Source organism: Pteropus medius, unplaced genomic scaffold, assembly GCF_902729225.1.
Source record: "Pteropus medius unplaced genomic scaffold, Ma_sr-lr_union100, whole genome shotgun sequence".
Taxonomy (NCBI): Eukaryota; Metazoa; Chordata; class Mammalia; order Chiroptera; family Pteropodidae; genus Pteropus; species Pteropus medius.
Genome location: NW_024355990.1, coordinates 861,853 through 873,550, shown reverse-complemented (window position 1 = coordinate 873,550; position 11,698 = coordinate 861,853). Strand labels below are relative to the sequence as shown.

The following is an 11,698-nucleotide window of genomic DNA, read 5'->3' as shown; positions in this document are numbered from 1 at the left end:
GCAGGCCCTGCTCCAGGCGCCTCTGAGGCCATCTTGCCCACGGTGCCCAGAAAGGGCACACACCCTGCACTCCTGCCCCAAACCTCCAGTGAGGGGGACTCACAGCGTCCCACCCCTGAAGGCGGCTCAGCCATCCTGGAGTCACAGTTGCTTGTTGGCTGACGGGTCTGAGGGTGCGCCCTTCGCCCCCACCCGCATGGATCTGGGGGTGGGCAGTGGACAGACTGCCCCCCACGCCCACCCCTGGGGCCTCTTCGGGGTTCACGGCCGCCCCTCGGCATGGCCCCTGCGTGTCCTCACTGCTGCAACTCCTCCACGGGAGACTTGGAGAGGGCGGCAGCCCCCGGGGGCTCCCACGCTCCCATGGACACGAGTGTGCACACACGCGCACACACACAGGCACGCCTGCTTATGGACACGCACGTCCTCCGCCCACATACGCACGTGTCCAGACACCGAGCAGCCTGTCTGGGCTTTGGGAACACCGGGGTGAGAGGGGCACCAGACAGTAGGCCCCGCAGCCCACACGGCAAGGTCGGGGTGCCAGGAGCTGCTTGGGGGGTCCTTGGCTATGCATTTGTGCTACTGAAGAGCGGGCTGGGAGAGGCCGGTCCCACCCGGTGGCCACAGGGGGACCTCTTCCTGCTGCCTCTGCAGGAAGCGTCACCCTCTATCCCAGATACACCCGCCCCTGGGGCAGTGGCCTGGCCCCCTTTCACTTTGCTTTAAGGAAACGCGGCGCGGCCACACACTAGTGTCCCGAAGATGGGCAGCTACAGAAACTCTCACCTCTGCGGGCAATGCGACACCGGCGACCTCAGAGGCAGAGCGGCATCCAGCGCGGAGCCCGGCTTTGCAGCTGAAGGCCCCCCTGCGAAGTCAGCTTCCGGCCCAGGGCTTCATCGCTGAGGCCACCCAGTGCTGTACCAGCTCCCAGACAGTGGGAGAGCAGCGGACACTTTCCAGCTCCGTTTGCAGGGCGGGCGTTACCCTGATCCCCAAAACACTTTTCCTATTACAGGAAAACAAAACTATGCTCCGATCTCCTTAGGCGCAAAAGTCCTCAATGAAATGTTAGTGAATCAAATCTAGAAATATGTAAAAAGGGGAACAGTTTGTGATGAAGTGATATTTATCTGGGGACCGGTGGGCCTCTGCCGGTCAGGGCACCCTGGGGATTACAAGGTGCAGAGGGGGAAGGGCCTCTCTGAAGCCCTCAGCAGGGATGACCCTCTTCCCAGCCGCTCAGATCCAGGAAAGGCCGGCGGCTCCTCCCATGATGCTCAGGCCTGGAGGGGGTCCAGGTGACCCACCCACTGGGGAGCCGGCCAAGGCTAGAGGACAGTTTCCTGAGGAGACACTGGCCCAGGTCTGTGCCCTCCCACAGGGGTGCGGGGCCCCCAGAGAGGTGGGTGAGCTGGAGGAGGGGAATGGGGGTCTTCGGGCACGACCTTGGAGGGCTCCCCCCAGCACCTGCAAACCAGATCTGCATAGGCAGCCCCTGTGAAGGTGGAGGGGCCTGGCCCGATCTCTGACCTTTGCCTTCTGGCCGTTGCCTGAGTCCAAACAGAAAGGCCACTGTGGGGGGCAGGGCTTCAGGTGTACCAGTGAGAATGGGGTCTGGAAGCCACCTTCCCCCGGAGGACCCCTCCTCCTGGGGCTTAGGTGGTGGCAGGGTACAGAGCTGGGCTAACGTGCCAGCTACCTGTAGGTGGCAGGACCAGCTTCTGCTCTGCTCTGGGGGCGGAGGGTGGGGCCCCCCTAAAACGTAAGTGGAGTGGGGAGGACAGAGGACAGCGTCCAGGGGAAGAGCTGACTCACGGGCCCGGGAGGGCATCGCCGGGTGGTGGTGGCCGGAAGGTTGACAGCGCAGAGAAGGCCTCCAGAGAAACGCAGGACCCTGGGGATTCGCTGACCTCGGGACCCCTGCCAGGTGTCCAGCAGGTGGGTGAGGGAGGCGGTCCCTCCAGGAGAGGACCCAGCTCGGGGGAGAGGGCTCCCGGTGGGGCCCTGGGCGTGCGGCCCTGGGGACCCCTGGAAACCAGGGTAGAACACTAAAAGCTGCGTGACCGATGGCAACGGGGAGGGCCAAGGGAAGGAGGTGAGTGCCACCCCGAAGCCACAACCATGGGAGAACTTTCTAGAAGGAAGGCATCCGCAAGGCCAGGGAATATGAAGCCCCCAAGTGTCCATGGTGTCGGTGACTCTGGGGACACCGCTCTGTGTGTGTGTGTGGGGGTGTTAGTACGGCAGGTGAGGGAGCGGAAGGGGCCCCAAAGCGGGGGCTGGGATGCCAGCTTGAGACCTGGGGAGAGTGGGAAGGAGGGAAGGAGTGGGGTCGGCAGGGCTGCTTGGATTGGCTTAACCGAGACGGGTCGCTCGCCGCCGGGGCGGCTGCTCGCCCCATCCGGCCGGCTGTGGGGCCGCTGGAAGGAGGCGTCGCGCAGGAGCCGCGGTGGGGGGTGCGTGGGGGGTGGGTCCTTCCCGCAACCCAGCGCTACGCCCGGGAAAGAAGCAATGGGAACCCGGGAATGTGGGGGGAGCGAGAAGAAGGGGCGTCGAGTCCCAGCCCCCGCGCCCCAGAGGCGCGCCCTCCACCCCCACCTGCCCATCCACCGGCTCCCGGCCGCTCGGGGACCTGCCGACGAGGTGACAGCCGTCCGCCGGGCGAGGTCGGAGGAGCGGGAGTCCCCCGGGTGGGGATCTGCAGAGCGAGCTCTGGGGTTGGGGTCTGGGGGCAGCGACCCGCGGGGAGGGATCCGGGCGTCGCCGTCGCCCCGCGGCGCGTCGGGAGGACTGGGGCGCGGACCCTCCGCCGCAGGTCCCCCTCCCCCCGGGGCCGCTCCCGCCCCCCGCTCCCTCCGCCTCCGCCGCCGCCACTGCCACCCAGCGTCGCCGCCGGAAAGTTTGAGCGCGGCGGGCGCGGGCGCGGAGCTGGCGCCGACCCGGTGCGGGAGCGCGGAGGCGGCGGCGGCGGCGGCGCGGTGAGCTCGGGGCCCGGCCCGAGGGGGCGCTCCCGGCGCCCTCCGCACCCGGCCGGCCGCGGCCCCGTCGTGGGCCGCGCGGTCTCGGGGCCCCGGGTCGCCCTCCTCACCCCCATGGGACATCTCTATTCCCCGCCCCCGGGTGCGCCCGTCCAGGTCGGACGGTCAGCGGGTCCCGCATCATCGGGCGGGCTGGGGGTCTCAGCCCTCCTCTCCTCCCTGGGGGGCGCGGCGCGGGGCACGGTGTCCGTGGCTGCCAGGCGCTCCGTCCGGCAGCCCCACTCAGCTCCTGACCCCTCCCTCAGGGGGTCCCCTGCTTCCCAGAACGCCCCCAGCAGTATCCCAGCTTCCCGGGGGTGGGGGGGAAGGGGAAGGAGGCGGGGGCGTCAGCACCCCTCCCAGTCCGCTCTTCCGAAGGGCTCACACTTGTCACTTTGACCCGCAGGGAGGGCTGGTCACCACCCTGACCTGCTCCCGCCGCTCCAGCGGCCCCCACTCCAGCTTCTCTGCCACAAGGGTATCTGCCTCCACCCCCAGACGACTGCCCCCTGGCACCTGGGTGCCACATCCACCTGGGACTGAGGACCCGTGGGGCTGTTTTTCATCCTCTGTGCTGGGGCATGAGGATTGGTGGGGGTGCTGTACCCTGGCCAGCATCCAGGCCCGCCCTGCGGGGTGGGGGAGGGGTGAAGGTCGCAGGAAGCGGACTTTGTCAACAGCCTGTGGCCCCTGACCCACCCTGGGCCTGGGCCGTGACCTTCCAGCACTGGCTCCGCTGCACAGACACCTGGCAGCTCTTGCACTTCAGGGGCTGGGAGGCCTCCACCCCACCCATTCGGATCTTGGGGCCAAGCTATGGTACCTACGCCTTCTTTCTTGGCCATGGGCAACCCACCCACCCTAGGGGCCCCTCCCCCAGCTCCAGATCTGGGAGTCCCTGCGCCATCCCCAGTGGGACACTGGCCAAGTGGTGAGCACCCAGGAGTGGTGCTGCGGCCAGCATGGGCAGGGCACGTGCCAGCCTAGAGGTGGTGGGAGCGGGCAGGCTGGGTGAGCCCATGGCGGAGAGGGGCTGGGAAAGAGGGGGCCGGCCGGCCCTAGGAGAGCCCCGCCTCTGTCCACGTGAGTCGGGGCCAGATCTCCAGTCCTGGGCCGACATCTATGTGGGCACAGTCCAGAGTCTGAGAGGGAGCTCAGTCACCCAGTCCCTGAGGAGAGAAGGGCCCGTCCCTGGCCAGTGAGCCCCCCACCCCCGCCAGCTCAGTGCAGGGAGGGGAAGAGGTGGGGAAGAGGGGGCCCCAGCCCCTGTGCAACATTGTGGCTTCGGTCCCCTGCTCGTTCAACAAACATGTGTTCCTGGGATTGACAGGCTGCTCCCCGCCCCCCCATCGTCCCTCGCAGTGGGAGGGGCCCTGGGCATGATGCTCTGTCCTTCCTTGCAGACGGCTGAGCTCACTTACTCCTCTGTGTTTTACAAGTGGGGAAACTGAGGCTCTGAGATGTTAAATTACTTGCCTTTGGCCCCAGGACCAGAACTGGTCCCTGATGTCACCCTGTCCTGTGGAGCCAGCCTCACACCTAGGTGCCCAGACTGTCAGCCTGGCACAGCTGGAAGTCGCTCCATACCCCTACCCTAGTCAGAGAAGTATCTAGAAACCTCCTTGCCCACACTCCCCAGAAAGGGACAGAGGACTCGCCCACTTCTGTCCCCTCTCCTGCTTCCGTCAGGTACCTGATGGGGACCACCCACGGCCTTTTGTATTGGGGGGTCCTGAGGCCCTGGCCTTAGGGACCTGAGGCCAGGGTACACATGGCCTCTGATCTGGGAGCACTGACTCCTAACCCCACCCGCCAGACCAGGGGTGAGAGGTGGGGGACATGGAGAGTCCTCCCCACTCCTTCGGCCTGGCTGCTGTGGAGGGTGGTCAGGGTGGGCAGGGGGAGGGCCCTCGGGGTGACCCGTCCCTCTCTCCCCTCTCCCCTGGGCCCTGCTCCTCTCTGGAGTCAGAACTGACCACCTCGCTGGCAGGCGAGCTGCCCCTGACGGTGCGGGGGGCCCGGCGTGGCCCCGCCCATCCTTCCCCAGACCACGCCCCCTCACTGGGTTCTCGGGACAGACCTGCCTGGTCGGCACCCTGAGTTCCCGCCTCTGGCGGGGGCAGCTGAGACCCAGCCAGACCTGCCCTGCCTGCCATGCTCCAGCTGGCCTCTCAGAGGCTGTCGGTTTTCAGTGAAGCCCCTTGCAGGCTGTCCAGCAACGCCGTCCTCCCCAACCCCCATCCCGAAGGGCTCTGAGCAGGGGACAACTCATCGGGCATTATCTTCCCTCCCATGTCCCCTGTTTGCATCTCCACGGCCCACCCCGCCCCAGCCAGCCCTTGTCACTTTCCCCCTGCTCCACCCTCCCCAAGCCTGTGGCTGCTCGGGCCACCCCGTACCCCTGCGCCTGGCCATGTACCTCCCCTCCTCCACCTTCCGCCAGGCACAGCAGGTGGGAGATCTGCTCGTGGCTGCCCCTTACCCACGGGGCTCAGCAGCCCGGGTCTGCGAGGGGCAAGGCTGTCTGATCAGGATCAGGACACGAGGTCCCTTGGGTAACCCCAGGGCTGGGGACACTTCCCCTCCCCCCTCTTCTACCTGCCTGCCACCTCGTCGGCTGAGAGTGCCCTCCACTCTGTCACCTGGTGCAGGGACTGGGGATTAGTGACTGCAGGGCTTGCCTTGCCCATGGCCAGGGCCGAGGTCAGGAACCCCAGGTCACTCAGCTCTCGCCCTGCGTGGTGGCATCTCAGGGTCCTGTTAGAGGTGAGGGCTGAATCCCAGGGACACCTCTGGTTGAGCTGGCCCCACGAGGCCCCAGCCGGACTGATGAGCGGGGGCCACAGCCACACCCACTCCCCCTCTCTCCCTGGCTTCTCTCAGACACCGCCTTCCAGCCAGCTAGCCCTCCCTCTGTCCATCTAGCTGTCCATCGCTTGTTCACTCTGCGCCATTGTGCCCAGAGGAAGCCTCGTCCATAGCCCTCGGGGGCCCTGCGCCCAGGCTTGGAGGGCAGACGGTCTCTGCTGCCCCGGGGAGCTGTCTGGCCCGGGATGGCTGTGGAAGCAACAAAGGGGTTTACGGGGCCACGGCCGTACAGATGGGCTCCAGCCCAGGGCCAGGCACCGTGGCCCCCCCAGCAGCCACCACGGGGGCAGTGGTCCCACGTCTGGGCCCAGTAGCTGGGGGTGCTAACCTCTGAGGACCATGCTGTCAGCTGCCTGCCCTGTGCCCCCAAGGGACCCAGGAAGCCTGACCTGAGCCTCGGGTGGGGCCCGGGGGCACACCTAGGCACCTTGGTGCTAGGAAAGGGGTCATGTGTGTGACAGGGAACCCCTGAGCATGTGCCCTGTGCTCCTGGCCCTGGCAAGCCTGGGAGCTGGCCCAAGGCCAGTTCGACACTCACGGCACTCAGGGCCAAGCGACGGATGGCCCCGGCACCCCGGCCCGGCCCAGCGAGCTCAGTGAGTGGGGCGGCGGGCGCGGGCTGGAGGGAGGCAGGCACGCTTCCACCCCGCCGGCAGTTTCGGTACCAGGCAGGATGGTGGCGCCGCCAGCCTAGGGGAGGGGCTCTTTGCTGTCAGAACCGCCAGACGGACAGCTGCAGGTGTGAGAAACCCACCCCACCCCTGGGAGGGGGCCAGCGTGCGGGACGCCGGGCGGGGCCTGTCAGTGAAGAACAACTTCCATCCCAGCCCCCACTTCGTCAGTGGGGACCCGAGGCTCTGAGGGGCTTGGCGGGTAGCAAGGCACGCTGCTGGCCAGCGCAGAGCCCAGCTGCGTCTCCTCACTGCTGGGGACCCCTCCCCAGGCCTTGCTGCTCTGACCGTCAGCAGCCCCAGGAGGAGTGCGTGTGCCCACGAGGACCCCTGTGCCCCAGCGTGCGGCCCCAGACAGATGTGGGGGGCGGCAGCCCAGAGGAATGCCCCCCGCCCCGCCATGCCGCCCCCGCCTGCTCCTGCTGCTGCTGCTGGCCTGCCAGGTGTGTGTGGCTGCCAGTCTGCCCGCCCGCCCCCCGCTGGTCCCCACCCGCAATGTGCTGACGTCCCTGTCCCCCAGCCACAGGCCCCCTCGGCTCAGGTGATGGACTTCCTCTTTGAGAAGTGGAGGCTGTCTGCGGTGACCAGTGTCTCCACAACTTGAGCCTGCTGCCCCCTCCGGGTGAGCCCCATGCCTTCATGAGGTCTCCTTCCTCCTCCCCCCCCATGGAGGGCCCCGTCCCCCAACACCCTGCCCCCATTTACGGGTGAGGAAACTGAGTCACGGAGAGGCCAATGACTGGCCCAAGGCCACACAGCCAGGAAAGAAAAGAAATGGTAGACTTGCCCCCAGAACTGGGGTGCTTTGTGCCCTCCCCTGCAGCTGGCCGCCCCCCACTCCCGACCCGGGGACAGTGTCTTTGCCTCCATGTAGCTCAAAGCCCAGTGGGCAGACTGCGGGGGTGGGGGGCTGCGGAGAGAGGTGGGCAGAACACGCAGGGCCTGGGGGGAAGGGCCATCTGGTGGGGGGCTCGGGCAGCGGTGGGGGCACCACGGGGACAAGTCCCAGGGGTCGCTGGGGCGCAGAATTCGGGGCAGGAGGAGCCGTCTGGGAGGGCGGCCCATCGTCTGAGCAGGGCCGAGAACTGCACGGCAGGTGCTGGGCCCAGGAAGAGTGCCAACAGAATTGGGGTTCAGCCCTCAAAGAGGGAGGTGCTGCGAAAAGGTCACTGGGAAGGGAGGACCTGGGTGGGTTTGGGACGAGTTGCAGACAGGAGGTGGCCCGGCAGGGGTAGCTGGGCCGAGCAGGAGCTCAGACGAGGCTGGCGGGAGGGGGCGCTGTGGTCCTGGGACCTGGGGCTTTGCGCTCAGAAGCAGAGAACAATGGTTCTGGGGCTTCTGAGAGGAGGCTGGGGGACCGTCCGGGCTGAGGAGCCCCCCGCCCCGCCTCTGCAGAGCTGGTCTGTAACAGAACCTTCGACAAGTACTCCTGCTGGCCAGACACCCCTCCCAACACCACGGCCAGCATCCCCTGCCCCTGGTACCTGCCATGGTACCACAAAGGTAACTGCAGAGGGCATGCGAGGGGTTGGTCCAGGGGCCCAGCCGGGCGCGGGGCGCTGACCAGAGCCCGTCCCCCAGTGCAGCACCGTTTCGTCTACAAGAGGTGCGGGCCCGATGGGCAGTGGGCACGAGGGCCCCGGGGACAGCCATGGCGAAACGCCTCCCAGTGCCAGCTGGAAGATGACGAGATCGAGGTCCAGGTCAGCCCAGCGGTGGGCACGGCAGGGGCCGGTGGGGGTCTGCTGAGGCGGCCTCACCCCACCCTGACCAGCCACCGCAATTTGCAGAAGGAGGTGGCCAAGATGTACAGCAGTTTCCAGGTGATGTACACGGTGGGGTACTGCCTCTCGCTGGGGGCCCTGCTCCTGGCCCTGGCCATCCTGCTGGGCCTCAGGTACGCCTGCCGCCCAGCACACGGTGGGGGCCGCGGTGGGCGGCAGGTGAGCGGCGGGGTCACTGACCCGCTGTCCTGGTAGCAAGCTGCACTGCACCCGAAACTACATCCACGTGAACTTGTTCGCATCCTTCGTGCTCAAGGCGAGCTCCGTGCTGGCCATCGACACGCTGCTCAAGACCCGCTACAGCCAGAAGATGGGTGATGACCTCAGCGTGAGCGTCTGGCTGAGCGACGGGGTGAGCCGCCGGCCCCGGCCCCGGCCCCGACCCCCGGCCCCCGGGCGCAGACGGCCGTGAGACCCAGGCTCACTCGGGCTGCCCCCGCGGCCAGGCTCTGGCCGGCTGCCGGGTGGCTGCGGTCTTCATGCAGTACGGCGTCGTGGCCAACTACTGCTGGCTGCTGGTGGAGGGCGTGTACCTGCACAGCCTGCTGGGCCCTGCCACCTTCTCCGAGAGGGACTTCTTCACCTACTACCTGGGCATCGGCTGGGGTGAGTGAACCGGGGTGGGGTGGGGGACAGGCTGGCCGTAGCCTGGGGACCACAGCTGCCGCCCCCCGCAGGCGCCCCCATGCTGTTCGTCATCCCCTGGGCAGTGGTCAAGAGTCTGTTCGAAAATGTCCAGTGAGTACGAGTGACCCAAGGATGGCCAGAGCTCAGCTCCCCCGGTCCTGGGCCGCGTGTGGGGTGGCAGGGCGGTCTCTGGCCAGAGTCAGCAGAGGGGGTAAGCCAACCGGCGTTCGGGCTGGGGGGTCACGGTGCCCCCCTCCCCTTCTTTCCTGAGACTCTGATTAGACCCCCAGGGACTCGGGGGCGGGGGGGAGGGGCTGCTGGGACGAGAGCCAGGCCCCACTGCAGGTGCTGGACCAGCAACGACAACATGGGCTTCTGGTGGATCCTGCGCTTTCCCGTCTTCCTGGCCATCCTGGTGAGGGAACGAGGCACATGTTGGCCCCTCGGGGATGGGTGCGGGGTGGTGGGTCGGCCCCAGCCCCCTTCCTGTGGGCATTCAGTGGCCAAGGAGACGGACCCCATCCTGCCTTGGCATTCAAGGAGGGCGGCCCCCGCGCTCGGCCAGGACACTGGCTGGCGCCCTGGCCTGACGCCGGGCTGCCCATCCTTGGCTGGGTGCCCACCAGCCCAAGGCTCTGCGTGGCCGCCAGGCCCATCTGCGGGAGGACCAAACGGGGGCCCAGGGCCACTCTGAGCCATGCCCTCCACGTGCAGATCAACTTCTTCATTTTCATCCGCATCCTTCACATCCTCGTGGCCAAGCTGCGTGCCCACCAGATGCGCTACTCCGACTACAAGCTCCGGTGGGCGCGGGCGGTGGGGCAGGGTGAGGCGGGCGGGGCCTGAGGGGACACCGGGCGCAGTGGCTCAGGCTCCACTCCCGCAGGCTGGCCAAGTCCACGCTGACCCTCATCCCCCTGCTGGGGGTCCACGAGGTGGTGTTCGCCTTCGTGACGGACGAGCAGGCCCAGGGCACCCTGCGCTCAGCCAAGCTGTTCTTCGATCTGTTTCTCAGCTCTTTCCAGGTGCCTGCCCCCCGCCCCACACACACAGCTCCACGCCCCCTTCGGGGCTGCCCCACAACCACCCCTCTCCCCAGGGCCTGCTGGTGGCTGTCCTCTACTGTTTCCTCAACAAGGAGGTAGGTGGGGAACCTGGAGCCAGCCCCGGGGTTGGGGTCAGGGTGGAGCGGAGGTGCCTGGCCCTTGCGTCCACCTGCATTTGTTGAGGGTGGTGCTGGGTGTCCCGCCTCCGCCGACGGCCGGCCTCAGCCTTTCCTCCTCAGGGGGCACGCAGGGAGGGGTCCCCCATGCCCACAGCCCCCCGCACTCCGTGGTGACAGAGCCTGCCTTGCTCCATGTCTGGGGCCATGGGGCCCGTCAGGACCAGTGGCCGGGGGTCCTGGGTGCTGGGACAGTGGCCCACCCTGCCGCGGCCCTAGGTGCAGGCCGAGGGGCGGCGGCGCTGGCACCGCTGGCATGCAGGCCGCGCCCTGCGGGAGGAGCGCCAGGCTGGCAGCTACGCGGCCCGGGCCCCCCGAGGCCCCTCCAGCGAGAAGCTGCCGCTCTCCAGGGGCAGCCAGAAGCCCTCTCCGCTGGACGACCCAGAGCCCCGGCCCCTGAGCGGCCCCGCCATCCACGTGTCTCCCAGCGGGGCGGACTGAAGGGCAGGGCCTCCCGTTCCCACGCCTGCTGTGCTGAGGGGGGGCGCCCCGCGGGGCCGGGGTGCGGTGGGGGGCTGTCCTGTGAATGCCCGCCTGTGCCCCTGTGTGTGTGTCCCCCACAATAAAGACCGGGCACGGCGTCCACTGTGCACACACCCTGGGGAGCGGGGCTGTAGGGGAGGGGGTGCCGGGCCCAGGGCCTCCCTGGGCAAGGGAGCAGCCAGCGCGATGGAGCCCTGAGCTGGGGCACCCCCTCTGGGAGCCCCTACTTCACAGACAGCTTGGAGCCGAAACCCGAGGGGTCCCAAAGTGTGCGTGGCGGCTGGCAGTACCATTCTGTCCCCAGTGGAGTGCATTCCGGCCATCTTCCCATTCCCCACCCCAGGCCAGAGTGCACAGTCCCCCCTTAGCTTTGGCCCCCGACCCCAGAGGGTCAGTGTTTGCCAGCAGAAGGACGTGAAAGGCGGGCAGTGACCGAGGGAAGCCGCCAGCATTACACTCTGACCCCACGGGAACACCCCTGCTTCCCCGCTGGAGCCATGGCCTGGGCTGGACTCAGGCCCAGCAAGGACGTCCCCGGACAACCCAGAACTGGGTGTCCTCTGCTGGCCTGTTTTCATCCCGGGTCTAGCCACCTGGGCAGTTCGCAGGCCACACAGCAGACTGAAATGGAGACACAAACCCCAGAATTGAAATGGTCCAGTGAAGGCCTCTGCATAGCCCAGCTCTGCCACTTGGCAGCGCCGCCCCCCCCCACTGCCACGCCAGGCCTGCACGCAGGGGCAGCTGTGTGCAGAGGAGATGCGTCTGTGGCGTGGGCGGACACCACGCTCGGCAGGCAGGGCGGGCTGACACTGGCCAGGACAGCTAAGTGTTGGCCAGCGGGGGAGCAGGTGCTGCACTGTGGGGGGCCGGGTGTCCGGGGTGCACCCTGAGGTCCGAGTTGCCCCCTGGGGCACAGTGTGTCTGACAGAAGCTGGAGGCACGTGCAGTGGCAGGAGCTCTCGGGGGGCCGTGGGCACCCCATACAGCACCCCTGCAGCGAAGCGGCGATGCGGGCGG

General features: G+C 67.8%; 2 protein-coding genes across 2 annotated transcripts; one reads left to right on the top strand and one right to left on the bottom strand.

Moving 5' to 3' along the window:
- Positions 1 to 1,216: 1,216 nt before the first annotated feature.
- On the bottom strand, positions 1,217 to 3,107 carry LOC120600339 (proline-rich protein 2-like). The gene is made up of 3 exons (XM_039859854.1): positions 2,605 to 3,107; positions 1,822 to 2,034; positions 1,217 to 1,556 (listed from the first exon to the last, which is right to left on the bottom strand). Exons 1-3 carry the CDS (start codon positions 3,105 to 3,107, stop codon positions 1,217 to 1,219), a joined length of 1,056 nt encoding a protein of 351 aa, XP_039715788.1.
- On the top strand, positions 1,285 to 10,773 carry GCGR (glucagon receptor). Its single transcript, XM_039859312.1, is given in 15 exon segments — positions 1,285 to 1,408; positions 6,835 to 7,005; positions 7,083 to 7,136; positions 7,139 to 7,184; positions 7,958 to 8,065; positions 8,144 to 8,265; positions 8,353 to 8,459; positions 8,542 to 8,698; positions 8,793 to 8,952; positions 9,024 to 9,084; positions 9,319 to 9,388; positions 9,688 to 9,776; positions 9,860 to 9,998; positions 10,073 to 10,114; positions 10,415 to 10,773. Coding segments are annotated over 14 exon segments (1,437 nt in total). The 5' UTR covers positions 1,285 to 1,408; positions 6,835 to 6,945; the 3' UTR covers positions 10,637 to 10,773.
- The last annotated feature ends 925 nt before the right edge of the window (positions 10,774 to 11,698 follow it).